The 26,123-nt window shown below is 48.2% G+C and overlaps 9 protein-coding genes across 9 annotated transcripts; 4 read left to right on the plus strand and 5 right to left on the minus strand.

Annotated features, from left to right (window-relative positions):
- Nucleotides 1-417: 417 nt before the first annotated feature.
- On the minus strand, nucleotides 418-3,053 carry SERLADRAFT_460308 (uncharacterized protein; the record flags this gene model as incomplete). The annotated part of the gene is made up of 9 exons (XM_007315273.1): nucleotides 418-1,121; nucleotides 1,169-1,332; nucleotides 1,384-1,484; nucleotides 1,537-1,736; nucleotides 1,789-1,962; nucleotides 2,012-2,210; nucleotides 2,265-2,529; nucleotides 2,580-2,745; nucleotides 2,798-3,053. 8 exons carry the CDS (start codon nucleotides 2,714-2,716, stop codon nucleotides 1,096-1,098), a joined length of 1,266 nt encoding a protein of 421 aa, XP_007315335.1.
- A 3,018-nt stretch (nucleotides 3,054-6,071) lies between these two features.
- SERLADRAFT_381710 (uncharacterized protein) lies at nucleotides 6,072-6,923 on the plus strand (the record flags this gene model as incomplete). The annotated part of the gene is made up of 5 exons (XM_007315274.1): nucleotides 6,072-6,166; nucleotides 6,228-6,340; nucleotides 6,394-6,446; nucleotides 6,505-6,690; nucleotides 6,746-6,923. 5 exons carry the CDS (start codon nucleotides 6,122-6,124, stop codon nucleotides 6,793-6,795), a joined length of 447 nt encoding a protein of 148 aa, XP_007315336.1.
- Nucleotides 6,924-7,014: 91 nt separating this feature from the next.
- Nucleotides 7,015-7,839, minus strand: SERLADRAFT_435012 (uncharacterized protein; the record flags this gene model as incomplete). Its single annotated transcript, XM_007315275.1, has 4 exons — nucleotides 7,015-7,176; nucleotides 7,228-7,293; nucleotides 7,350-7,369; nucleotides 7,425-7,839. 4 exons carry the CDS (start codon nucleotides 7,837-7,839, stop codon nucleotides 7,015-7,017), a joined length of 663 nt encoding a protein of 220 aa, XP_007315337.1.
- Nucleotides 7,840-8,515: 676 nt separating this feature from the next.
- Nucleotides 8,516-9,904, plus strand: SERLADRAFT_347438 (uncharacterized protein; the record flags this gene model as incomplete). Its single annotated transcript, XM_007315276.1, has 6 exons — nucleotides 8,516-8,629; nucleotides 8,685-8,793; nucleotides 8,852-8,997; nucleotides 9,048-9,197; nucleotides 9,224-9,404; nucleotides 9,465-9,904. 6 exons carry the CDS (start codon nucleotides 8,516-8,518, stop codon nucleotides 9,902-9,904), a joined length of 1,140 nt encoding a protein of 379 aa, XP_007315338.1.
- Nucleotides 9,905-9,922: 18 nt separating this feature from the next.
- On the minus strand, nucleotides 9,923-10,421 carry SERLADRAFT_381717 (uncharacterized protein; the record flags this gene model as incomplete). The annotated part of the gene is made up of 2 exons (XM_007315277.1): nucleotides 9,923-10,285; nucleotides 10,352-10,421. One exon carries the CDS (start codon nucleotides 10,161-10,163, stop codon nucleotides 10,008-10,010), a length of 156 nt encoding a protein of 51 aa, XP_007315339.1.
- Nucleotides 10,422-11,780: 1,359 nt separating this feature from the next.
- SERLADRAFT_460325 (uncharacterized protein) lies at nucleotides 11,781-12,220 on the minus strand (the record flags this gene model as incomplete). The annotated part of the gene is made up of 1 exon (XM_007315278.1): nucleotides 11,781-12,220. A coding segment is annotated over one exon (275 nt), but the record flags the coding sequence as incomplete, so codon positions are not given.
- Nucleotides 12,221-12,289: 69 nt separating this feature from the next.
- On the plus strand, nucleotides 12,290-13,879 carry SERLADRAFT_460326 (uncharacterized protein; the record flags this gene model as incomplete). Its single annotated transcript, XM_007315279.1, has 5 exons — nucleotides 12,290-12,746; nucleotides 12,807-13,271; nucleotides 13,330-13,564; nucleotides 13,623-13,801; nucleotides 13,858-13,879. Coding segments are annotated over 5 exons (1,086 nt in total), but the record flags the coding sequence as incomplete, so codon positions are not given.
- Nucleotides 13,880-14,189: 310 nt separating this feature from the next.
- On the minus strand, nucleotides 14,190-16,990 carry SERLADRAFT_366786 (uncharacterized protein; the record flags this gene model as incomplete). Its single annotated transcript, XM_007315280.1, has 10 exons — nucleotides 14,190-14,270; nucleotides 14,331-14,489; nucleotides 14,551-14,628; nucleotides 14,707-15,089; nucleotides 15,150-15,256; nucleotides 15,319-15,566; nucleotides 15,622-16,219; nucleotides 16,281-16,387; nucleotides 16,446-16,714; nucleotides 16,801-16,990. 10 exons carry the CDS (start codon nucleotides 16,988-16,990, stop codon nucleotides 14,190-14,192), a joined length of 2,220 nt encoding a protein of 739 aa, XP_007315342.1.
- Nucleotides 16,991-17,277: 287 nt separating this feature from the next.
- Nucleotides 17,278-17,798, plus strand: SERLADRAFT_381728 (uncharacterized protein; the record flags this gene model as incomplete). The annotated part of the gene is made up of 2 exons (XM_007315281.1): nucleotides 17,278-17,624; nucleotides 17,673-17,798. Coding segments are annotated over 2 exons (327 nt in total), but the record flags the coding sequence as incomplete, so codon positions are not given.
- Nucleotides 17,799-26,123: the final 8,325 nt, after the last annotated feature.

Genomic DNA, 26,123 nt, shown 5'->3' on the forward strand with positions numbered 1-26,123 from the left:
AGTAGCGCCTGCAGTTCTTGCTGCAGCACCAATAACCTCAGAGGAACCACATATTCCTACACCTGTAGTTGCCGTCACTCCTGAACCTGATGCCCCAGAGGCATCCAAAGATGAAAGTCTGGCTTCTACCACGGCTGGCGCGCCTGCCGAGGAAGGAGCACACGATGACAAGGCTCCTGCCCAGCAGGAGGAGGGCGAATCACCTCCCGTAGTTTCTTCCGAAGCACCTGCGAACTCCACCGCATTACCAGGTACCTCCGATGTGACTGCAGTTACCGAAGCTCAGCCTGTAGAGGCATTGGCTGAAACACCGGAGCACGGAGCACTTTCCCCGCAATCCTCTGCTCCTACCCCTGCTGTAGCAGAAGGCAGCGAAAAGTCTGCAGAAGGGGATAGCGGACCTCAAGAAGCCCAAGAGGTGGCGACGCCAGCCCAGGTCAATGGCGGTACGGAGACCCCCTCCATCCCACCCGATGTCCCCCCCAAGGACCATAAGCAGAATAATGTTTTGCCTGCCCAGCCAGCAGCAGAGGTGTCTACTCCGCCAGATGTCAAGACACATTCTAAGGAGCCTTCTTCCACCAAGGAAAAAGAAACGTTCCCAGTATCAGAGAGATCTGACACTACTTCTACGCCACCATCTTCTAAGACTGGCACCACCGCGTCGCGTAAGAAGAAAAAATCGATCTTTGGCAAGCTCAAAGATATTTTCACGGACAAGGACAAGGAACACAAATAATTGTTAATACATGTCAAACTGGAACGATGGTGATGTCTTGGGTTATTCTTTATTTGCGGGGTTTTCTAGTTATCTATTTGTTGTACTGTAACTTGTCTAACCTGTCTTGTGATCGGAACGTCATTGACACGGTCTACTTCATTCTCCACTACAAAGAAGTTCTATCGATACCTATCGGTAGAATCGGTATGTAACGTGTAACAGCTTTGTTGTAATCATATCAAAGGATATTGTACATATTTGTTTCCATTTCTCGTACATGTTAAGTTGTGGAAGCATCGTGTACATGCTGATGTTGTACAAGATGTCTCTTACAAGGATTATCACGTCATTTTGTTCCGTCCTTACTTCTGTCTCTATGCAATGATATCAAGCACGATGCCTAAAATAAAATCAACGGAGTGCACAGCTGATCGCGGACTGACTTACCAGCACTGATGGTTTCACCCCCTCGTCGAATGAGGATTCTTCCCATATCTTTGCTCGAAGAGAAACGCTCCAAGGGAATGGGGCGCGTGCTACTAGATGGACCTGATAAAGAACTGGGTCGTATAGTTATCTCGACTTCGGCAGATAAACCTCTGGTCAAGACTCTACAGCGGCACATGAATTCCAAGAAGAACCAATATGGCTGAAGTACAAACCGAGGGTTTTTCTTCAAAACAGCACCAGATGTTCGGTCTAGAGATGTCACCAGCTTTGAGATGGTAGCTGGAACGTCTTGCGAGTGGTGAAATAGTTCGACCTAAAAAAACTAAATCTCAGAAGAAGACGGCACCAAGTTTGACAATGCGCACCGATGCTCCTGCAGTTATGGGAAGCTGGATGTCAAACACAATGATACGTGCGGTAAAGACAGTGGCCAAAGGAACCAGATCGGTTGTTGAACACACGACATAGCCAATATTGACATGGATAGGGTCGATAGCAGTAAGGTATAGCGTTGCATATGTACCGGCCGCAGCCCAAGGTACGCTTTCTTCTTCGACATCAATCACTGTGATATTTTCTGAGGGATATAGTGCGACATAGTGACAAGGAGAGCTCACATTTCACTACGGCAGACTCATCCCCGGGGAGAACACGTACACGTTCACCCACTTGTACGATACCACCGCAGATTCTGCCAGTGGCTCCAATACCAGAGCCCTGGCCTTTGAAGACATTTGAAATAGGTAGTCGAAGAGGTGATGTGAGGTCGCGCAAAGGAGGTTCCAGCTTATCTGTAGACATGTCAGATACAAGGTGATCACAGATGAAAATCGTTCATACCTAGTAAATCAACTAATGTGGGCCCTTTGTACCAGGCAGCCAGAGTCGCAGCGTCAGGGCCAGTACGGTTAACTAGATTTACGCCCAACATGGCGCCGACTGGTACAAATTTGCTTTTGGAGGGGTGGAAACCAGATTGAGTTAGGAATGTTCTAAGTAGTTCACTGATCTCTTCATAACGACTTCGATCCCAATTGACCTACAAATGTTCCTGATAAACGCAAGAAATCAACTGGATGGATAAATAGTATACCTGATCCAACTTGTTCACAGCAACGATAACCTGAGCAACTCCAAGACTCCTTACAAGTAGCAAATGCTCGCGAGTTTGACCACCTCGGTCAAACCCAGCCTCAAACTCTCCTGTGGCAGCATCTACAACTAATAGGGCACAGTCAGCTTGCGAAGCCCCTGAAATCATGTTCGGGATAAAATCTTTGTGCCCAGGAGCATCGAGGATAGTGATTTGCCGATGAGGAGTTACCAAAGACTGTAATGCAATATCCATAGTTATCCCTCTAAAAATATCTCGTTTAGCATGATTTCACTACGACCAAATATTCGTTACCTTTCTCTCTCCTCGACTGTACCATCTAATTCCCAAGCCCAACTAAAGCTGCTTTTACCGGCTTTACTGCTTCCCCTCTCATTAGCTATTCTTGTTTTTTCGTCGACACGCCCGAGCTCATATAATAGACGACCCATTAGTGTCGACTTTCCTGCATCGACATGACCTATTTCCTGAAGCTCAACATGCGTTTCGACAAGACCAACCAATCGTCTCACCGATGACCACCAAGCTGACTGTTCTTTTGCCGTTGCCGTTCTGGGCCTCAACGGCTCTTCGTGCTTCTTCCAATACCTTTTCCCTGGCAAATGCAACCTTGGGTGCAGGTTCGTCCACTGGTCGAGAAATTTCTTCTTTTGGCTGAAGATTCAATGCGCTGATATCTAGCAATCTTTGATCCAAACCTCCGCCATGTCGAATGGGAGTTGATGTTCCAGACCTCTTGGGTGATGCTATACCTGACTTTTTCCCACCTTTTCCTGGAGCTGGAGTATTAACTGGAGACATTGCTCGAGATATAGGAGTCGAAGATCCTGAATTAACCGCTTTCTTCTGAGCGACCTTCTGTGCCTTCTCGCGTTCCCGAGCAGCTACAGTGGCAATAAAAATTACATTAGCACAGTCCGTATTGTCAAACAACACCTCGATCTACAAAATAATGAAATAAAATATAAAGAACAATATAACTCCTCTGGTAAAGGAAGATAAAAAGACAGAAAGGTCCTTCAACGCCGCTGGGCAAGGGTAGTGCCACGTCGAGCACTATATACAATATCGTCTGGACTTGGGGTGTCGAAAGCAAAACCCGTCCGCGTCCCAAGCTCCGGAGGAGTGGTCTTGGGGCGGTCTTTTTTGGGTCGACTAGGATCAGAGGTACGTCGGATCTGGGAGCGAGGATCTCGCAGAACTTTGGTCTGCTTTGATTCTGAGCTCCTGTCCTTCAGAGTCCTATGGGTGTCTTTGTCTTCGGAGTACGTTAGAGAGTTATCGAGAAGTAAGGAAGCGAATGCCGAAGGAGACGCACGGGAGCGGGTGTACTTGGGTACGAACATGGGCGGTGTATACACGACACCAGAATCTTCCTCGGTAACAGAACTCTGCGAAGAAGGTTTTTCGTGCGCCTTCTTTATCTTCATTGCTAGTTTCGATTGCTTTTCAGGTTGCTGGAAATTAGAGAGTGGCACTACTACTGGTTGGTCACTAGATCTCGTTGTAGAACTGAGACTATAAAGCGACTGGTAAGAAGTCGTTATCGCCGTCGTAACAGTAGATCCATTAGCGATTGGTGTCAGATATTCTGTGTGTGAATTTGGAAGCTCTCTAGGAGGAGACTTCGGCGGACCTGACTTTGGCATCCGAGGTCCCTGGTGAGCATTGGCTTTGGCCTGAGCGAGCATTGCTAATTTCGATGGCTGGCGAACCTTATTCTGGTGGTCTGTTTTCGCCACAGGGAGCACAGGATCGACAGCGCGGGGAGGTGACTGAGGGTTGGTAGAAGGAGGCTTACTCGGTTTGACTGTCTTAGAGCTTGCCGAAGATGCAGTCGACAGGCTCTTGTGGTTATCTTTAGGAGTATCGCGATCCAAAGCCTCCAGTTCCAAAGCCGATTGAATTGCTCGACGCACAAGAGATGATGTGGAAGATGGAGAAGTCGAAGACGATTTTGAAGATGGTGTCACTTTAGGAGCCAATGAAAGCGTAGACTCGGGAGCTGGCCTCAGAGCAGGGTAAGTGATCACTGATGACGTCTCTGAATCAGATAATGTGGAATGCCTAGTTGCGGTACTGGCACGGGAGCTTGCCAACATGGAAAGCTTCGATTTCTTTGCTGTACCGCTGCTGGGAGGAGAGGCTGGAGGGTTGGCGAACTGATTAGACTTCTTTCCATGGACTTCTGAGATGGGTTGTGCTAGAGGCGAAAAGGTGACAGGCTTGCTCGGCATATATGATGGGAGCATCGGAGACATGGATCGCGACTCGGATGTGGCAACAGATGGTGCAGGGTCAAATTTGGAGAGTCTCTTCACTGCTGAAGGAGACGGCGAAGGCGGTATTTCATTTGGATCAAGTGGACGCTCTAACTCTTCACCGAAGTCTGTTGTTGATGAAGTAGCGTTGTATTGCCCTAAAATGACCAGTTGGATGCGTTTCACGACTAATCAGATAGGCGCCTCACCTACGAACTGACCATATGATGTACTAGTCCCAGTGGAAGAAGGCGCTCGAGGATTATTTAAAGCCATCAACTGTTGCTTGTTGGGCCAGCGACTCGAAGCCTCCGTTCGTTCAGTACGCTCCGTTATGGTGCTTAGAGCACACGTATAGCTCCGGGCACTTTCGGTATAATCTTCTGGATACTCCTCAGGGTAGCCCTCAGGTTGGTAATCCTGATAATGACCCTGTTGAGCCAAGACGATTAATGGAACCCGTGGTCGCCCATCTTCGTCGTATTCATACTCTCCTCGTAGTGGAATGAATTCGGGAGGCTGGTATTCGTCGTACTCGGTGACGTACTCGTTGCCTTGCTGGTCATATGGCAACGGAGGAAGCTCTTTACTCGCCCGTTGTGCTGCGGCGCGAAAACAATGAACATAATGAACATTCGGTGGCTTCATGGGATGATATTAGACAGAGGAAAAGACAAGAGTGACATGCACCTTCCTGATCAATAGCTCATGCGTAACGATGTGGCCAAAGACAACAAGCAACAAGTGTAACGTGGTAACAGTGCAAAAAACAAACAAGGGCACAAGCTTCAAAAGGCGATGAAGAAATATAGCTCACCTTTACGTTCTCTCGCCGCGATCCTCCGTTCCTGCTCTTCTGCATGATGGAAATGGAGAATTAGAATGGCCAGTGAGAAAAGAAGCCCTGTTCACGAACCAAGCAACCAATCGATTGTTTTCTGAACATCAAAGTAAAGCTCCCATAGTGCACCCCTGATGGTCTCATCGTCCAATCCAGAAACATCTTCGGCTCCCATCACAGCCCTCACATGATCCAGACCTTCAGCCATTTGAGCTAAGAAGGATCAACCTATATACATTGTATATCTGTACCACAAAGAACATACCTTGTTGCTCTACAGTCATCTCATCCTCCCCACCATCGGAAAGAGCGTCATCGTCTAATTCATCTAAGGTTTGCCGAAAACCCCGTCAACAATCAGCGATGGCACTTGAGATTGCAGAAGAAGCTGCTCACCGTTCAGATCTAAATTTCTTACAAGTCTGTGTCGTGACATTATACAAAGTAAACAAAGTACGGCTGTACAGTTGGCTGTACAGATGAATTATACAAGAAATGAAGGAAAGAAAGTCGAAATCTGGTTGAAATCCACGATTACCGGTAGCCGCTCCAGACCCGAAGCACTGCCAACCTGCTCCAAGCACACGCACACAGTGCGCAGCAATGGTAAACATTCCGCCACCACCGCGGCTGCCAATGCAACTCGGCAAACTAACAAAAAATACTACCGTGTCTCAGTACTAGTTTTGCTCCTTCCACTACACTGAACTTGTCATTACTCTGTACTGGTAATCATGTTTGCTGCAGCTCGTTCTTCCTTGGCCCGCACTTCTTCTCGCGTACGGGCTATCTTCACTTTGTCTTTTGCGAACGGTCGCGCTAATTTCCATGGGTTGCTAGGCTTTCTCAACAACGCCCTCGCGTTCATATGACCTGTCCAAACTCACACTCGTAGGCAGGTTGGGAAAGGATCCCGAGCTCCGAACAACGAAGACTGAAAAGGAATATGTCGCGTATGTTCAGCTGTAAGCAATATTAGACCCTCCAGTGACAGGCTCCCTTTTAGATATACTGTTGCAACAACCAACTACCCGCCACCGCCCCCAAACCCCGATGGCAGTGAGTTTTCTTCTTGTTTTCAACCAGTGGAATCTCCAATGCTAATCTTAGCACTCAGGCCGAGCGGAGAGTGCAACCACATGGCACCATATTATCTCATTCCACCCGGGCCAGAACCAATTCTTGCGTGGTTTGGCGAAAGGAACTCGAGTGTATGTGGAAGCCAACTTTGAGCTCCGGGATCCGGAGGTTGGCGCAGATCCGGCTTCACCTCAAGGTCAAAGGCAAATCTTTTTGAGACATGGTACGAACACCTTATTTGTCTAGTGATTGATCCTCTATATTTATTCGTGGTACAGAGAACATCAGAGTACTCCAAGCACCTAGTTCTCCTCGCGACAGCGAGTAAATAAAGCATGTATCGTCTTATTGTGCCTTTGATACTCCTCCGTCATTGCCCTTACACCACTCCGTTGTTTCTGGATCTTTCGCGGCATATGTTATATATACATATTAATTCGACCTTTATCATTCTTGATGCTCAAAAGGTGACTCGGTTCGCGCCTGAAAGAGACTTGCAGAAGGCTCTGTAACCCATTCCTTTCACAAAGACACTTTATCAGAACCGTCATTCGTAATAAGCGTGAATGCCGAATACCATGCTTTCGCGTACTTGGACTGCAGAAACTGCAGGGACTGGCATTCCTAGTCCGGAAGAGGACGGGCGACCGTCGGCATTTTTCTCTTTCTCGATTTTGTGAAGATAATCCCTGACCACATTTACGACAAGCTGGTGAAGAATGTCAAGATAAACTCCAATGAATAAGAAAAATATCTTCACATGGTGGTCATCGTCACTCGAGCCTGAGTAACATGCAGCCACAGCGATAGGACAGCATGGGGAGTTCTTGCGGACACAGATTAACTTAGCCTTGCATACGATTTCACAGGGAAGGATATTACCTCGAGCCATATCGGATATGCTGAGCGCAGATGAACATTCTGACTAGAATGGTGTAGACACTGGATTGAGCTCACCTCCACCATTAATTCTATAATCACCCTGAATGCCCATTTGTTTTGGTGACTTTCCCATCGCGTTCATGCCCTTTTCCACATAATAACTCGAATGGCCAGTACGTCTGACGACATTGATCATTCCTTCCAGGCAAGCCCAGCTGTCGAGACTCACATCGCCTACGCCCGACGCATGTCCCAAGTCTCCAACGGTGCAGGAGAACAAAGTGTGACCGGCGATAGTTTGTATAGATATCACCATGCCCTTTCCCTTTCCATGGCGGGAAGATGCGCGAAAGCGTTTTCGCATTGATAGACCGATAGTAACGGCTTCATTGGCTGAAAAGGATGGAAATCGATAGGTGCCCTCTTCAGAGAGAGCTTTGGAGGCAAGTTCAGCATCGGAAGGAATCATTGGATGTATTCCAGTGAACATAGGACGAAGGTAGCTTTGGTCAACGAAACCAGGCGGAGGATTTGTTGACGCCAGGATGTGATTATAGCTCAAGGAGTACGAGGGGTGTGATGAGCTTGCAAATTGAAGTAGGAAATGAAAATGAAGGCCATGGGAGGGATGGATGCAACGAGGCACATTCGCAATGGACGGTTAAACAAACAATTGTCAGCGAACAAAAGGGAACTACAAGCTAAGCCATACGAATGCATTCTTGCCTACAACACTTTAAGCTTGAAGAGAACAGTGGCAAGCAACAGTCCTGAATTACATGTATTTCTCATTGGTGCTTAGTTGGGACAAAGAAAGATGTACATCGAATTTGAAAGTGGCAAGTGCTCATCCTGCTGAATCACAAGTACGTTTCCAATAAAACGTCCCCTTCATATGGTGGATTCACAGCAGAGATAGATTATAGCTGTCTAATACGTCTCGGTGACGATTTTTCAAAGCAGCTCTGCAATGTTTGTGGTGGGGAAAACCTAGAAACGGAAACAGAAACGGAAGCGGAAACAGAACAGATGTGTGTACACTGTCGGTCCGGGATAATAACATTACCCGCAAGCCGCATCCAAACATGTTCGTCCCAAACCACCATCATCCGCTCCTTTTTATCTGAAACGCATAACATTCACTTACTAGTACCAGACTCAAGTAAATGGAATTCTTCAAGGATAGCGGGGAAGACCCGCTTAAACCATCTCTATTCGAGTTGGTTGCTCAGGAGCAACTGCGCGACCTTCTTCAACCTGCGCTCAAGTACGTCCTAGCAGTAAGCACTATTAACGCTCTTGTAACCAACTCTTGCATTTACACAGTGTACACAGGTGTTCGCACAGCGATATCCAAGATATCTCATCCGCATTGTAAACCGACATGAAGAGTTCTACGCGTTCATCATGTTCTTCGTCGAGCGGCACTATCTCCGCAAGCACAGTAGGCAACGAATCCCCTCGTTTCCTTGGTTAATGGGAGCTTATATCGAAGATGATAGATGCATCTTTTTCTGAGAACTTTTATGGTTTGAAGAGAAGAAGAAAGGCATGGATAGAACTGGATAGAGCAAGAGCAGCCGTGGGGGGTGTTCCTGCAGGCGAGAAACTTCGCAGTCGAGAGATTTGGCGTTCTCTGTTTTTCTTGGTACGTCGTATGACATATTTGAAAAACGAACATAGATTCACCCTTGATAGATTGGTGTGCCGTACCTTCGAGCTAAGGCACAAGACTACTACGAGCAACTAGGTGGGGGTGTCAGCTCTGATATACTAGAGGATGGCATAGAAAGCCGTCATATTCAGGCACTGACTGATGAGGTAAGTCTGCGCATAGATTGTAGTATTGTTACCTATCACATATCGTGATTTAGAGCTTGGCTGGTCGCATGCGCAGGGCATACAAGACCATATATCCATGGTTTAATGTTTCTTTCGAGCTATGGCTACTAGTTTACAATGTCGCATACCTGTTTGAGCGTACTCCATTTTACCGGCCATGGCTAGCATGGATAGGTGTCGACTTGAGACGTTTAGGTGCTGATGACTTCGTGAGTTGTCCGTATCATGACGTTGCAAGGGCCATAGCTGAATTCCCTATCGTATAGCACCTAGCAAATCTTGAAGCACAAAAACAGGTGCCTCCCAACAGAAAACAAGGGATTATGGCTTTCGTTCGACGTCATCTCACATCTTCGCCTCAGCTGCTTCTCGATTCCCTCAAGCTGCTCTTGCCGACAGCAATATTCTTCATCAAATTTTTGGAGTGGTGGTACTCACCTGGATCTCCCGCACGTTCCTTGTCCACTTCACCTCTCGGCCCGGCTGTGCCACCTCCACAGATGCTGCCTCCTCATCCAAGGGGCTTAGCTGTCGACAGCACCAAGTACGGCCACTGTCCTTTGTGTGGAGGCCCCATCAATAATGCTACTGCCCTGCCATCTGGATACGTTTTCTGCTACCGTTGTGTCCATGATCATGTTGAACAACAAGGAAGATGTCCGGTTACATTGCTTCCGATGAGAGTATGGCAGCTACGGAAAGTATTGGTGTAAGGGTCACGCACGTTCGTGGTGCTTTCATGCAGATTTTAAATACATGGGCTTTAGTCATGATACTAGCTGGTTTTGTATAATCGATACGATGTGCTCAGTAGATCTATAGACTATCCAATCGATCCCAGTTTTTTTGGCTCTTCACAGGGACGTGTTCAATGTGTATCACAATTTTTTTTTCATGCATTTTTGGCACGTGTACGAATTCGAAGAAATGCAGAACGTCGGAAACTGGAGGTGACTGCTTTGGATGGGCCATAATGAATTTTGCCCTCTTCTCTCAACACTCTCCCTTATCCACTCCTGCTAACCCAGATTTCTATCGTCCACGACGACTTGAGCGCTGAAAGTCACCATCAGGGTCGACATATAGCAGCGGGCTAATATGAAGGTTAGCGTGGACACTTGTCCTCCCACACCCTGCATACTGATAGCTCCAAACGCACCAGTTTGGAAAACAAATTCAGTCAGAGCAAGTACCAGGATGGTCTGCATACTACCTGGACTACAAGTTCCTCAAGAAAATCATATCTTCCCTTACTGCCCATCGACCAGCTTCTGAGGCAGCGGCCTTGGCTTTGGGTGTTCGCCCAGCGGATATTCTTACTGGTGCAGCAGCCAACGCACCATCGTCTCAGCCTCAGCCGCCAGCCATCCCACCCGATCAGGACGACGACCTTGGGCAGCCTCCAATACTATCTGCATCTGTGCAAGACGACGCTCGAGGGCCCGACTTTCAAGCTCACAAGGCAGCCTTCTTCTTCAAGCTAGAGCGCGAGCTGGAAAAGGTACGCACATATGCTGTCTATTCGTCTCTTATTATGGAACATATAGTCGCATTGCAGATAAATGCATTTTACTTGCGAAAAGAAGCAGAGCTGACACTTCGACTCGAGACACTGCTCTCCAAGCGCAGGGCAGCAGCAGTAAGGGGCCTTCCAGATACTGTCGATGATACTGCGTTGAATCATGTAGAGTGGAGCGCAGTGGAAGAAGGTTTCCGGCTTTTGGAGCGAGATCTTGGCAAATTGCAGGTATATGCTGTCCAATTCCAGTCTATAAGCTCATATGGAACATCCGTCAGCAATTCATCGAAATGAATGCAACGGGATTCCGGAAGATCTTGAAAAAATGGGACAAACGTTCCCGCTCGACCACGAAAGAGTTGTATCTGGCGAGACAGGTTGACGTCCAGCCAGTATTCAACAGACAGGTGTGCCTCATTTCGTTTCGAGGACGTTATCGAGCTAAGACCAATTGTAGCTGATATCGGAATTATCTGATGCCGTGGCACTATGTCTTCTCAATCTTACTGACCTGTCGACTGGTCTCAAGTTCGAGGGTGCTGCAGCTCGAGACTTCATCGCACAACAATATCATTATGAACGGAATCTATATTCGGGTCCATTTCATGAACTGGAACGCGACCTTCGAAAAGCTGTTGAAAATTCGGATAAAACGTTGATCCAGGAACTCGCTCGTTACTCTGATGTGCTGGGCCAACAAGTTGGAGGTAGAGTGCATGTCACACGCATACTTTGGAAACTCATTGTCGAGGCGCCACCTGAATTTGCGGACCTGATCCTCAATAGCGTCACGACTCCCTTCGACTTCCTTTTTGTTGATGATATCAGTGGTCGTACTTGTCTCCATGAAGCATCTGCAGCCGGTTTTCTTCGTCTCGTGAACCTGTGTCTCGAAAAGGGTTCACAGGAGGATAAACTGGACGCTTATGGTCGTTCAGCTCTCCATTATGCAGCCATGCATGGTCACGCCGATGTCTGCCAAAGGCTTTTGGAGACCACCATGCAAGCACATATTCTTGATATGGATAATTGCAGCCCTCTGGTGTACGCGACGCTCAGAGGTAACGCGAGTTGTGTCAAAGTACTACTCCAGGATTCGGCCCTAGCACGTCAGTCGACCACTGTTAGCGATCTCGTGCCGTTGTCCCTGGCTAGTCAACATGGACATGTCGACGTGGTTCTACTGCTGCTGGAACATGGTGCCAAAAGTCTGCCCAACAGCAGCGGAGAATATCCTATTCATTTAGCAGCTCGCGAGGGTCACGCTGACGTCTGCAAGATACTTTTGAGTTATGTAGGATGGGACACTTGCGATAAATACCATGAGTGGACCCCTCTTTTCCACGCTGCACGCCATGGCCACCTTTCTTGCGTCCAAGTCCTTCTGCAGGCTGGTAGTCGCGTTGATGTCGTTGACGAAGTTGGGCATCTTGCAGTGCACTATGCAGCGTGGTATGGACACCGGCAATGCGTTGAAAGTTTGATAGAAGCTGCAGCTCAACTTCCATCTCGCGAAACTGTACATTTTACCGATGGGTCCCCCCTGTCTGACGTGGAAAGAGCGGATTCCGAGGTTGATATGATCCCTTCTCTATCACTTCCTCCTCCCATCATGCCACATCGCGTATATGGTCACAATTATCTCGACAAAAACTGCCTAGTTGAAATATCCGTTCGTCGTTTCCCGTCACGAGACTGTCCCGCGGTTAAACTTCATTCCCGCCTGTCAAATTCTCTGTACCAAGATTCTCATCTACCATCTTCAACGCCGCTCAAATTGGTTTTGACAGCTGGACCACAGATTAACTCTGCACCATATAGTATTGCTTTACCTCAAAAAAACGAACAAGATGTACTTGCATTTCAAGTACCATCATTGGATGAGTTTTCGCTGGAATTTTCTATTTACCCTACTTTTGGCACCAAGACCATTGGCCGCGCAGTTGCTCTTTCATCAATGTTCCAAGGTAATGAAAATGGGCGCGAGCACATTCTACCTATTCTGGATAACCGCTTGCATATCATTGGAGAGGTTTGTACTACCTAATATCGCGGTGTCAAACAATCAGTTCATGTTCTAAATTCAGGTTTCATTCACCGTTAATGTAACAACACCCTTTCGTGGAGTTACCCTAGAAGTTGGTGGAGCAGTAGAAACCTATTGGAAGTCTACAGCTTTACCGATGCGTAGATTCCCTGTTATAAAATCAGCCTTACCCTGGCAGCACTCTCCTCGATCTCTGGACTCGGCTCATACTTCGCCCTCAAATCAATCCAATGCTACTTCTTCATCACATACCTTGACTATTTCGTCACTGACTGGGAACTACATTCATGCGGTAATTCAGGTGACAAGAGATTTCCATCCCGTAGTTTACACTGGCTTCCTTCTGCCAGAACAGGGGTTCGACCTTACTGTAGCTGATGTCACTCTTGCACAATTCGAAGCGCTGGCACAACGTTCAGGGCGCAGTGAGGGTATGCCCGGCAATCCAAGTACCATGCATGATTGGACGGGATATCTTTCACAGGCCATGCTTTCCCTCGCTCATCTGATGAAGGTTCGAGCAGTCATTTCAGCCTTTAGACGTAATCTGACTTTCGTATGTATTTTTATAGATCTTACCTGTTCATCTGGGAATGACACTGGAGCTCGAATTTCCGCTGCACCAGACAGGACATAGCCTGAATAGTAATCAGCTGCCATTGGATTTGAATGAATGTGTAGATTCAGTTCTGCGCACAATTTATCATACGTCAGCGTCCCTTGGAGGTCTCTTCTCTCGACGCCGGATTACTTTTACATCATTCTCCCCCCGCGTATGCGCCGCGTTGAACTGGAAGCAGCCAAATTGTGATTGTCATTCAATTTTACCCACGCAGTTAAATTTACTAACCCAATGGTCTTGTAGACCCTGTCTTTTTGGCATCACAATGCGGACAACATGGAAAGTCACTTTCTGGGTCGAACTTGCTGCGCGCAGGGTGTACGGAAGATGGCAGCAGTACCTGGTTATCCAGTGTCGGCGCAGGTGTGGACTTCGCCAAAACGAATAACCTATTGGGTGTATTTTTTGATGCCGAACTGCTGGTACGTCCAAGGCCATGGAGTACTTATCTTCGCATGACTTATTGTATTTTCCGTAGCTTCAGGTCCCTTCATTAATACAAGGCATCCGAGACGCTGGTCTTTTGGTGGGCGTGTATGGCGCTTCGGAAAGGTCCGCTCATATCACCAGCAATGCCGTTAGTGACGGAGGCCATGTTGATGCGTTTATACGAGATGGCATTGTAATGTACATGGATCACTCGATGCGAGAGTTGATTTAATATATAGTCTACAGTTCTAGAGTTTAAAATACTATTGTGGGGGGTCAGTAGTCCGGATAGTGTCTATGTCGTTCATAATAATAAGAAAACACCTCACGTGTGCCAATGCTATTGTCACGGTCGGTCTATGACGGTGAGATAGGTCCGGCTCATACGGAAGCTTGATATAGCGTGGCATATGAACCGCCCTTTTGCAATAATGCTTCATGAGATCCAAATTCGGTGATAGTCTACGCAAACAAGACGGCTATTAAACGTAAAACCGCAAAAGTCAGCTCAAAGGTACTTACACCGTTTTCCATCATCGCGATTTTATCGGCGCGCCGAGCAGTAGACAGGCGGTGTGTTATGAAAATGACGGTTTTCGATCGTGCCCCGGAAGGTGACCGGGATACCTCATCTATAGTGTCAAATATCCTGTTCTGCGCATGTGCATCCAATGAGGATGTCTGTGCAGGCTGAGTAAGGGGGGGGGAAGGGGACAAAACACAGGCACGAAACACGACCCACTGGTTCGTCGAATAGGAGGAGATCAATCTCCGGACGATCAGCTCTCATGAAGGCACGTGAAATGGCTATCCTCTGCCACTGTGTGTGTGTTACATATCAAAAAAACTTTCTCAGTATTATTTTTGCCAAAACATGCACAGCAAAACGGATGCGTACCTCGCCACCAGACAGACCATGATGCACCCGCGAGGACGACGGTTGGCTTACGCCACTCGGAGTCGATGAGTACGTCATCGGTTCAAAACCTGAAGCATCCAACTTTGTTTTAAGGCCGTTTGGTAATGAGTCGACGAATGTATCCGCTTCACCGAGGCGTATAGCCTGCTCGACGGCGGTTTGCGAGCCTAGCTTCTGGATATATCCGAAACCAACGTTTTCTCTGACGGTTGAATTGAACTTTGAAAACCCTTGGAAAACCGTGGTAACACGACGGTGGTATTCACTCGGGCTGAACCGACGAACATCAACCCCGTTGACAAGGAGATCCCCCTGGCTAAAATCTATGATGCGTAGGATGACTTTTGCGAGCGTAGACTTGCCTACACGTCAAAAAATCCATCAGAGCAACGAATCGGAATGAGCTCAGCAAGCATACATACCGGAACCATTGTAACCGACTATAGCAAGCCGTTCTCCTGCTTCTAAAGTGAAACTGACGTTTTTCAACGAGGCGTCTTTACTACCGGGGTAAGTGTACGACAAGTGCCTGTGAGCGTCGTGCGGCGATAAGCCAATGCAAGTGGTAGCATCGGATATAGAAAACGATACCTTGCTTCGATTTTCATTCCATTGGGAAGTGAAGAATAACACTCCACTTCCTCATCGGCCGGCTCCAGTTTTGGCTGAATGTTCATGGCAGCACAGAAAGCGCCCATCAGAAATATTCCTTGGAATGCCATCCGCGTCGTAGTGAGGAGATTTCCGACGGTGAACACGACGGACTGGATGGAGCTGCGGTACAATGCCAAGGAACCTAGCGACGAGGACGAGGACTGCAGCATCAGAAGCAGCGGAATCTTCTCAGGGCATGTTAGAAAGCTCGGCAGGAAAAGACAGCAAAGAAAAACTCACATTTTGTACCGCAAATAGTAAATCAGATATGTTGATTGAACCGAGGAAATGTGGCAAAACTGATTGCTTTGACGACAAAGGTCCTTCAGCGTACAGCATCGACTTTCGGGCACTGGCCCAAGACTGTAGTATCCATGGTCCGAGCCCGAACAATAAAATCTCGGGGCGATGACAGTCACTGTGGGCCAAGTTACGTAGCCTTTCCTGACGTTCAGCGGTACGAGCCTCCTGTTGTGTATAAGACGAGTCGGGATGAAGCGAACCGAAACCACCGCGGCTTAATAGCAAGGGGAATATGGCGGAGAGTACGGAGAGCAATAGAACACCGAGATTAGTACCTCCTGTCAAAGAGAGGAGCACCAGAATATGTGAAGCAAGTTCCGACAATAATGCGAACAACTGCACAAAATCGAACGGTGATAGTAGTCCAAAGCCTCCCATGCCATTGAAAGACCTCACGAATAGATCAGATTCTTGCAGACAGTCGCGCACAACGGGGTCTGCCAACGTTGGAACATCGAGTCGAAGCCGCTGTGCCACTTGCTGATATTCTACAAAAAATCTGGCAGACTCCTGAACGATATTTTCGTTGGTCGTACTGTTCTATGAGCGGTAAGCTAGGAAAGAAGTAGAGCAACGCGAGCTAAATATATACATACGCGAAAGAGTCGATTAAACTCTCCAATGCGCGCCGTAGGATTTCCGCAGTCATGAGCTTTACGAGACGTGACCACGTGAAACGGCCTGAGGAGATCAAAGCTTGGAGCTGACGACAGCTTCGTCAATAAGAAGCAGGATTAATATAGGAAGACAATCTGACGGACCTCATCTACTATCATGGCTTGAGAGTAACCCCTGAAAGCGGGAAAAAAGCCACGCACAATGTTCAGGAGCATCATGAGGGTGGTACGGACGGGATGAAGACTCCATAGGACTTTGACGAGATCAAAGGCGCACTTGTGGGCAATGATATAAGCCAGTCTAATGTTTGGTTTGTTCAAGGGGCGCTGTGCACCAGGGACGAGATACGAGCTCTTGCGGGTGGGGACTGTTCTGGAAGCGAGCCAGGCATTGTGGACGCAGTCGCGGTCAGCTTGAGAGGAAGGCTTGGAGCGTCTGAAGGAACGAGCAGGAGAGAGGTGGTGGGCGTGGCTGTGGTGAAGCTTTGGGTGGTGACACATGGTGAGGGGGACAGGAAGGGGATCTGTGAGCGGGGAGGAGAGAGTATAAGAAGAGATTGGGCCCACAGCATTCGGTGGTTCACGTCAGGACTGGATTTTGTTTGGAGATCGGTCTTTGCATGAATTGAGATCCGAGGTGATTTAGAGAAGGGGAGGAGGACGACTTTGGGAGAGCCGTCCCGAGACATTGCAGAGGCTAGTGAGAAGAAAGGATAATGAAACTCTAACACAGATATGGAATGAAAGGCGGTCGTGGAAGTGAGCAGGCAGGATCTGATAGAGAGACCACTGGCACAGCACACGGATTGGCGGCGACGGCCCTGTCCGTTTCCTTCAGATATCCCTTTACGGCCACTACACCCGATCTTATTTTTTTATTGTATTCCCGGCCAGCCCCGCCCCGTCTCCCTTCCACCTTCCCTTTCCTGGCCCGGCCATAAAACTTTTTCATATCCTTAGACTCTGGCTAGAATACGTCTTGGTCTCAAACATTCATCTCTCGCTTCATGGCTTCGCATGCTCATCTCCTCTCTGATGGTTTACGCAACCGAGACATCCATCCCGAGACATCATCTCCCGACCCAATCCACGACCCTTTAGATCACCATCCATCTGAGCGCGGTGAACTGGAGCTGGCCTCGCGCACTCACAACGACGATCAGCCCCCTTCACCCTCCGCGACCTCACTTCGCCCCTCCTGGCCTCCTCTTCTGCGTGAGGGTTACGGCTTTCGTCCGGCTTCCGGTGTCTCTACCCCTCTCACATCACTTCCTGCCGAGAGAGGAAGCCCTCTCCCAGATCCCAATGGTCTGGGTTGGCCCGGTCAGTTTCATTTCCCTGCCACCCCACTAACCTAACCTCCCCCTTCAGCAAAGTCCACCGTATCCCGTCTCAACGCAACCCCTGCAGAACGAACTGCCCGCGAGAAGCAGCTAAGTTCTGCCGTGCGAACCATTCTCGAATGTATTGGAGAAGATCCCGACCGTGAGGGCCTCTTGCGAACACCAGAACGCTATGCGCAGGCTCTCATGTGGATGACACGGGGCTATGAGGAGAGGCTAGCGGGTAATGCTTCATCTGCACCCCCCCCCTTTTTTTAGTCCACTCAGCTCTTATATCTCATGCCGTTTCAGACGTTATAAACGATGCCGTCTTCGCGGAGGACCATGACGAGATGGTTTTAGTCCGTGATATCGACATTTCAAGTTTGTGCGAACATCATTTGGTCCCCTTCACTGGGAAAGTATGTGATTGCCGGCTGGCCCACCCCAATGGAACTCTCATATCTCACTCACGTTATTATTAGGTTGCTATAGCCTATATTCCCAACAAGCTCGTTCTCGGGCTGTCCAAGCTCGCACGCATCGCTGAAACATTCAGCCGCCGTTTGCAGGTCCAAGAACGGCTTACAAAGCAAATCGCCATTGCAGTCCAGGAGGCGATCAAACCTCGTGGGGTAGCTGTAGTCATGGAAGCGACGTGAGTTTTCAACTTAACTTATCGGTCTTCTCCCGCTCATGGGCCTTTGTAGCCATTTGTGTATGACAATGCGTGGGGTGCAAAAGCCTGGTTCAATCACCGTCACGTCATGCATGCTTGGCTGCTTTAGGACCCAACAAAAAACACGCGAGGAGTTCCTTACGTTGATCAAGGGCAGATAGTTGATCGGATGCTCATACTCTACAGACCGCGATTCAACTCGCATAATCGATTCAACTCGGGAGTCCAACATTATCACTGCATCTATTTATTTACTACTTTATCTCTCGACTTATCTCAACGTTGTATCATGTATAGAGTGGAGCACACAGGTTTTGACACATCAAATTCGGAATCACTATACTACAATGAATTGTAACAATAGATATATAGGTGGTGGTGGTGGTGGTGTATGATACACGTCATGCAGTGAACAAATTTAGTCCTTTCTCGTGGTACGCGTCTTATCCCCGGCATGAGGATCGATGGGTAAAAGCTTCCTAGCCAATGCCGAGGTATTCGACGGGTGGGAAGTATAACGATTCCGATTGATTCTGGGACGTTTCGGTGGTTGCGTGGTAAGGTCAGCTGCACCCGATGTCGCCTCACCAACATCTTTGTCGCGATCTTCAAAAACACTCAGCGGTCATTTACGTAGTACAATAATGACAACATACCGGATAAAGTTCGTTTTCTGTTATCACGATCATCGTCCTTATGTGGAGGGTCAGAACGATATGGGCCTATAGGCGTTTGAGGAAGCGAGCGAGACCCCTCTTTGTCACTTATCCGAGAACGTAAGCTGACAGGGCCTTGGGGTGCCGTGTCCGGACTTGCGCCAGCCCCTGACGGCGTGTTAAAGGCTTGTGGACCGTGTTCTCGCTGGCTCTTCCAATCAGCACTTCTGCTCGCTGGCAATTCAACTTTGGTACCCCTCGAGGCATCCACGGATGACATTGCTCTTGGTGCCGATGGGGTACTAGGTGGCAAGTCCCTCGGACCTTCTGGAATGCGTTTCTCAGTCGTCTATAACTCGTAAGTTAGTAAGGTGACGCTGATCGTCACGAGTGAATGCCTACCCTCTCAGAAGATTGGCCCCGAGCATCTGCCTCCGAGGTGCCTCGTTCCGTCCTTCGCCTGTCAGATTCACGAGGACGATCGTGGCTATCTTTTTCTGAAGGTCGACGCGGGCGATCATCTCGATGACTGTCTTTGCGAGAGCTACGCTTCGAGCCTCGATCGGCCTACGAAAGGCTTTATTGACAGCTGAACAATAACCATGAGAAAGTGACACGTACCTCATCATCAGTTGGTCGCCTTCTCTTGCCGAGCCCATCATCGCCATTCTGCGCACTTCGATGCCTCGAGGGATCAGGGCGAGTAGGAAGACTGCGACTATCAGGTGCTGCAGTACTTGAGCTGAGTGGGATGTTCCTGGTAGAAGCCTCTCGCTCCTTTCTCGAGTCACGGTCACGGTCTTTATCGTCTCTACGATGGCGATCCCTGTCTCGTTCCCTGTCTCTATCCCTATCTCTGTCGCGGCGTTCGCGGTCCTTGTCCTTGTCCTTATCCCTGTCCCGCTCCCGATCTCTATCTCGGTCTTTATCACGCTCTCGATCACCATGTCTGTCCCGGCCACGATCTCTCTCTCGATCAGCCTCCCTCTCGCTGTCACGAGCAGATACCCGGTCTCTAGTACTCCTTTCACTTCGGCCGTGCGTCACATTATCTCTATGTCTCATATCCGCATGACCGCGGGGCTCCTGGTGGGTGTCACGGTCTGGGTACCTATCATCAAGACGGTCACTATCACGGCTTCCGCGGTCTGAGCGATCTCGTCCACCACTAGCACGGCTCTCCACGCTTGCATTTCTAGTGCCAGGACGACTGGCAGGGGAAGGCGACCGACGACGGTGCGATGGTGAAGGTGCAGCGGATCCGGTCTGACTACGAGGCTCCCTCTTTTCGTCTACCCTATCAGGAGGCCGAAGACTAATCGATTGCTTGGCGGTTTCACGCAATTCTTGAGCTGACAGTGTCTGACTAGGAGCAGAAGGAGGCGGCATTGTCTGTGGCGGTTCTGCTGGGGTTCGAGGTGATGGAGACATGTCTTTGGACGTTGACGGAGCAGCAAGGGGAGTAGATTTAGATGGTCGTCCTGTATCATTACTTGTAGACGAATCCTTACTACCATGAAGCATCGGGTTAATGGGACTGCCTGTACGTAAGGGAGGTTTGAGACTATTAGGCGGTTTAATATGGAGCAAACGACTCGCACCTCCTTCTGGTCTTTTCTCTTTCGCCGCAGTGACATTATCGATATCCATTGCTGACGTAGTTTTACTGTCCGTGTCCGGCACAGGAGATTCGCTGCTCTTTTCTGTTCTGACTCGCTTGACCTTTTCAGGTCTTGGGATACTAGAAATATGAGATGATCAAGTTAGATAGTGACAATGGGATTTAGGCAAAACGTACTTCTCCATAGCGAATTTGGACGTGCCTGTGTTTGGGATTGTACTATGTTTGTCACCCGGGCCTTGAGACGAGACAGGTAGAGTCTGAGGACGGGATGCAGAAGAGGCAGATGCAGTACTTGTGCCATTAGTTGTCGCCGAACTGGGGCGTGGTTTTTCCGAGGAAAGTACAGCAGGACTTGCAGGCTTGGGCGACATGGGTAACCCGTTGGGCTGAGTTTGTGATTAGATTTGGAAGATAAAACCAGGTCGTTTGACTCGTACCTTCGCAACTACTGGTTTAGGCACCGCCCATAAAGCTTCCCGTTTCTTCAGGCTGGCAGCATAACTATAGACTCGATTAGTTAGGAACTTCGCAACGTGCCAAATGACATACGCTCTCCCAAGTATTTTAAGATCTCCCCGCTCTTCTTTCTCCAAGAACTTCTCCATTACATTGTCAATAGCAGGCCCGGCATCGCTTACGGTGGCCAGAGGAAAGACGGGCAGGATTTCTTTCAAGACGATGATAGCATTATAAACGTGCATGAATTCTCCCGTCTCGATACAACTCAGCAGGCTCTGAAAATCGTACAGCATCAGAGGCAGCAAGATTATGAGAGACGAAGATTTTACCCGTCCTAATTTTCTATGCCATTTGCGAAGTATTTGCTTGAACCCACCCCAAGACAACAAGTCTTCTTGAGTGATGGTCGTTTTGTTCGACCAGCGGTGCTGAAACCCGGGAAGTAAGATCGTTTTCCCTCCACTTTTGATACGATTGTCCTGGACGAAAAGGGGTTCTTCTTGTGCCCACTTCCAAAGGTCTGACAATATTCCAAGAAGGAAACGGCCTACAGATGTATGAGCGATTTAGTAAATCGGGAAAGACGGTGAGGTATACCATAGTTTTTCGCTTCGTATTCACTGCAGGAGAAGACGATGGCTTTAACGTGATCACCAAGTAGCTAGCATATAAAGCGTCAGAAACTTCCTAACTGATGGATCACTATAACCAACCTTGTCATAGCATACAAGCGTCGGGAATCCAGGTGTTCCCTGAGTATGTATCACCTTGATTATCTGCGCGCAGTAATCGGCATCCATAGGGGACAGGAGACAGCGAGGTTGTATGCAATGTTCGATCACGGCAGACGCTAGAACTGCCGCTCGAGAATCTGCTAGAAGACATTCAGCTCCCAAGTGTAAGACAAGCGTAAAGAAGAAGAAAATACACACTATGAGCAAACCAGTGTTGCTTCTCACGAGCAAGTCGTTTCATCGTGAAAACTCTGGAAGCCGCTTGTTCTTTAAACTCTTGGGCCAGTGTGTTAACAAAAGTGTTGTATCGATCACGCTTGGCCCGATGAGAACTCGCCATCTGCCTCTTGGTTCTATCGGCGGAACGATCTGCTGCTGTATACTTTGAATCTTCTTGGCGACTTAGTGTCCTCAATGCAGCACCCTCTTCATCGTATCTGGCTGCTGGAGGTGCGAGGTCATATGTAGATAGCTGCCAGAAGGTAATATAAAACCCAGGTCTACAACGGGTTTGAGCAACCGGAGCACAAAATTGTACCAGACACGCACCCTATGATATCGAGAGCGCTTGTCCTACCGACTTTCTTGATGTCTTCGAAAAGCGCGGCTAGTTCAGGTATCCACGGACTCTGGAATTACATACATTATTGAAACACTCTGAATGTGTGTTGGGTATGTTTGACATACCTCGGTCATCGGCAAAGATCCCGTAGTACTAATCTCGTTTTCCATGTTAACGTCCTCACCAACATTTTCAGATACGATAGGCTTCGAGGTAGCAGTATCGTCGGGGGTACTCTGCGAGCCACCATTGGGAGATGCCACACGTGACGTAGCAGTACTTGGTTCTCGCTTGGCTGCAAGTCGAGCTTTCAGACGTTTCTCAGCTTCCTCATTTGCAAGACGTTCTTTTTCCTGCATGGATAAGGCGGCATTCTGTATCGGACATTAGGCTAGATCAAGGGACGAGTCTGCAGGTACATACGAGGAGTATCGTGTTCAGCATAGGCCGGATAATCTGCATACACATCGGAGCCGAGATACCGTACGTCTCCCCCAAGTTTGCTAAAGAAGGTAAAACTTTGTTTGCGTAGTCTTGTGGGGATATGACTGCTGGAGAGGTAAGAAGCTCGAGATACTGTAGTAACACTCCGTGGGTCTGACAAGAACAATCATTTTATTTGAGTAAAGCTGCAGAAAGGAGTTGAGCCACGCCTTACCGTATCAAATAGACTGGCAAGAGATTTGAGATGAGCATTGGGTGCTTTAAAGACGCACGATTGACGTTGCTGCGCCACTTGGATGAGTAGAGGCAGTGCAAGAGACGAATCGAGGAGTGCTTTTCCAAGTCGCTGTGGGCCCTTGAGAACGGCATCACCGGGATCAAGTCGTGCACCTCGAGTAGTAGATGCCACCGCCTCTATGCGTAGGGCAGGTCCTCCGGCCATAGCAGTAATCTGAGCATCAGACAGACTGGGAAGGGGCTCAATACCTGCCATTTTCCAAATGAGTTCTCGAAGAACAACTATGTCCGTCGCTTGCCCATTATAAAGCTGATGGACAATATATTTGAGGACAGGCGTTAAATCAGCGCTGTATCTCCTGAAAAGCATTCCTGTAAAGGATGCTAGGCCTGACAAAATGTTTAATCAGATGCGTGCCGCCACAAGACAGAAAACATACTTTGCAACCAATCAGAGGTGTTGACGCCATCGTCTTTCACTCTGTCCTTGTTTGGATTCGAAAGTGCGTCGAGTATGATATAGACCAAAACGTCGAAACCCATGTTCGTCACATAGCGTAATGCCTGGATCACCACATTTGCTAAATTGTCGTAAGCCATGATCTGATTAACGGCATTTGTGAAAAATATGCATGGATTGGAATGGGCAAGCTTCGCGACAGTGCCGGATAGGGTGTCAATGGTGTTATGAGATAAGCGACGCAATATTCCTTTCGACTCGCGATCGGCCTGAACTTGGCGAATGCGTAATTCCGGATGAGATTTATACGTAGATGATTTCCATTCCCCGTAAAGTCTCCACCGAGCAGTAGTTTCATACTGTCGAATAATATTCCAGATTTCTACCGTGCACACGGCATTGCCTCGTATCAAAGGGAGAGCGGGAAGCAAGTATAATCGCAGAACTTTAAACCAGAATAGCCTTATGGGATGAGATGGGTCGGCATCACCACTAGGTCTCTTTGTTACTGGATCAAGAGGAATCTAATCAAAATAATAAAAAGTCAACTGGGCCTACCTCAAACGACATAGGACGACTCACGATGGACATCAATTGCGAACGACCTAGCCTTGTAAATTTCGTGACGAATAATGGGTCACGCGAGATGTGCAACCCAATAAAACTCATTAGCGGCTCGATAACATCAACCAAATCGTCCAAAGACTGGCATAAAGGCACACTTTGAGACCAATCTGGAAAAAAGAAAACAAAATCCGTGGTTGCAGTACTTGGTGGAGTGGGTGCTGTCAGCGTCAATTGAGGTTTACGAGATGGTCCAGTCGAGGTTTTACTGGAGCCATAACGAGTACGAGGCTGAGTGAAGCTGGCATTCCGCTCCTTTAGAACAAAAGTAGAATCGTAGACCGTGGAAATTGATAGTTTGAGTACACGCAGTACTAAGTCGGCGATCTCAGGATGAGCATCGACTAGCCATGGAAACTTGGTTATTATAGCAAAGGCAGGCCTGAGAGCTCCAACAGCAAGCAGTGCGCTGAGCAGCCCTGCCTTCTGGTTTGGCGCTTTGAATTCAGGAGTTTTTTTCACCTCGACTGGCGTTGCAGGTCGTGGCCTGGTCCCAGAAGCTGATTCTAAAGGTGCAGCCATTGCTAATTGGCTAACCTTGGCTCCAGCAATTCGATTCTGAACCTCTGCTAGATAATCCTTGTGGAATATTTCCATATCTTCGTCGCTCGGAGCCATCTAAGTGAAAAGAAAAAGAAAAGCTATGAAGATTTGAGGCACAGATTAGGGCTCGAAGTAAAACTCACGTGCGGATATAAATCTTCCAGCGTAATGATATTTTCACAAATCAAAACAGCCGCTGTGAGATAAAGTTGTTTAGGGTGAGAGTCACCGGATTCTGGCAGCTAAATGAAAGTCAGCGAGATGATATAGCCTAGACTATTGCACGGACCTGGTAGTACGCAAATTTGAAGCCCAGCACTTGAGCGAGAACACGAGAATTGTTACCAGCCTCGTAAACGGAAGGTACAAAATTTTCACCCATTGAAGAGGATTCAGCGATTTGTAGGACTTCGTCAAGGTTTTTGCCCTGGTATTTCCCGGGGACTAAGTCTATGCTCATGGCTCCATTCTCTTTCCCTTCAATGGGCCGCCGATAGGAGCCCGACCATGGCGAGAACGATAGTAACGCAAGGAAAAATGTATAGTGAGTCGGGAGATTTATCGAGAGGACATCCAAAATAATGTCCAGGGCACGGTTTGGATCGAGGTCAAAGTATCCAATAAGACTGATAACTTTCTCCCAGACTTGACGCGCACGCTCTTCAATAGACGAATAGCTTTCGACCGGACAAGCATCCAAGGGTGAGTGCGAGGGGCCCAAACTACTCGTCAATTCCACAGTAAGCTTACTGTACCCCTCTGATTGTTCGCGGAGCAAGTTGAACTTGTTTTGCTTGTAGCTATATTTATGAACCCGGAACATTGTTATGACTAAATGCGCGTATCAAACAAAGGCCTACTCACAACAATCCAGTTCTGGTTCTAATTTCTTTTTTATCAAACGTAGACCTGTCCGAGATAAGCCCGACGTTTGCTAATAGTGCCAAGTCTAAACGTTCGCGGCAGACCGAGGAATCCAAAATCCCAAAAGACTGAATAGTTCGGATGAGCCGACTGAAGGTTTTCACGAGAACACAAAGGGATTCACCAAAAATCTCTTGACGAGGTCGCACAGCGTCTCTTTATCTTTTTCGACATTTTGTTTCGCTTTCGAGGTTTTGTTGGGCACTAGAGAACGGTCCTTTGTGGGTGTATCCTTCACGTCTTTGCCACTTGCGGCGACGGCGAGTTGTTCCGCAACTGTGACAGCCACTTTCGCATCCGCATGCAGTTCATCCAGTTGTGTGTCAATGGACCATACTATATCCACTAAAATTTCTCCGAAAAGTGCAGCATGCGAAGACTTGATGGACTGAGAAGGCGAAGAAGAGGAAGGCAGCGCATTGAGCACTGATTGAACAAAAGTCACCAAAGCTTGGGGCGCTAGTGAGTTCTTCGGCGACCAAGTCGTCAACACGGAAAGAAGAAGTGTATGGTAAGCCGTAGAAAGTACATCCATACAACTGGGATCGGAAGGA

The sequence above is a fragment of the Serpula lacrymans genome (genome assembly GCF_000218685.1).
Source record: "Serpula lacrymans var. lacrymans S7.9 unplaced genomic scaffold SERLAscaffold_4, whole genome shotgun sequence".
NCBI classification, from domain to species: Eukaryota; Fungi; Basidiomycota; class Agaricomycetes; order Boletales; family Serpulaceae; genus Serpula; species Serpula lacrymans.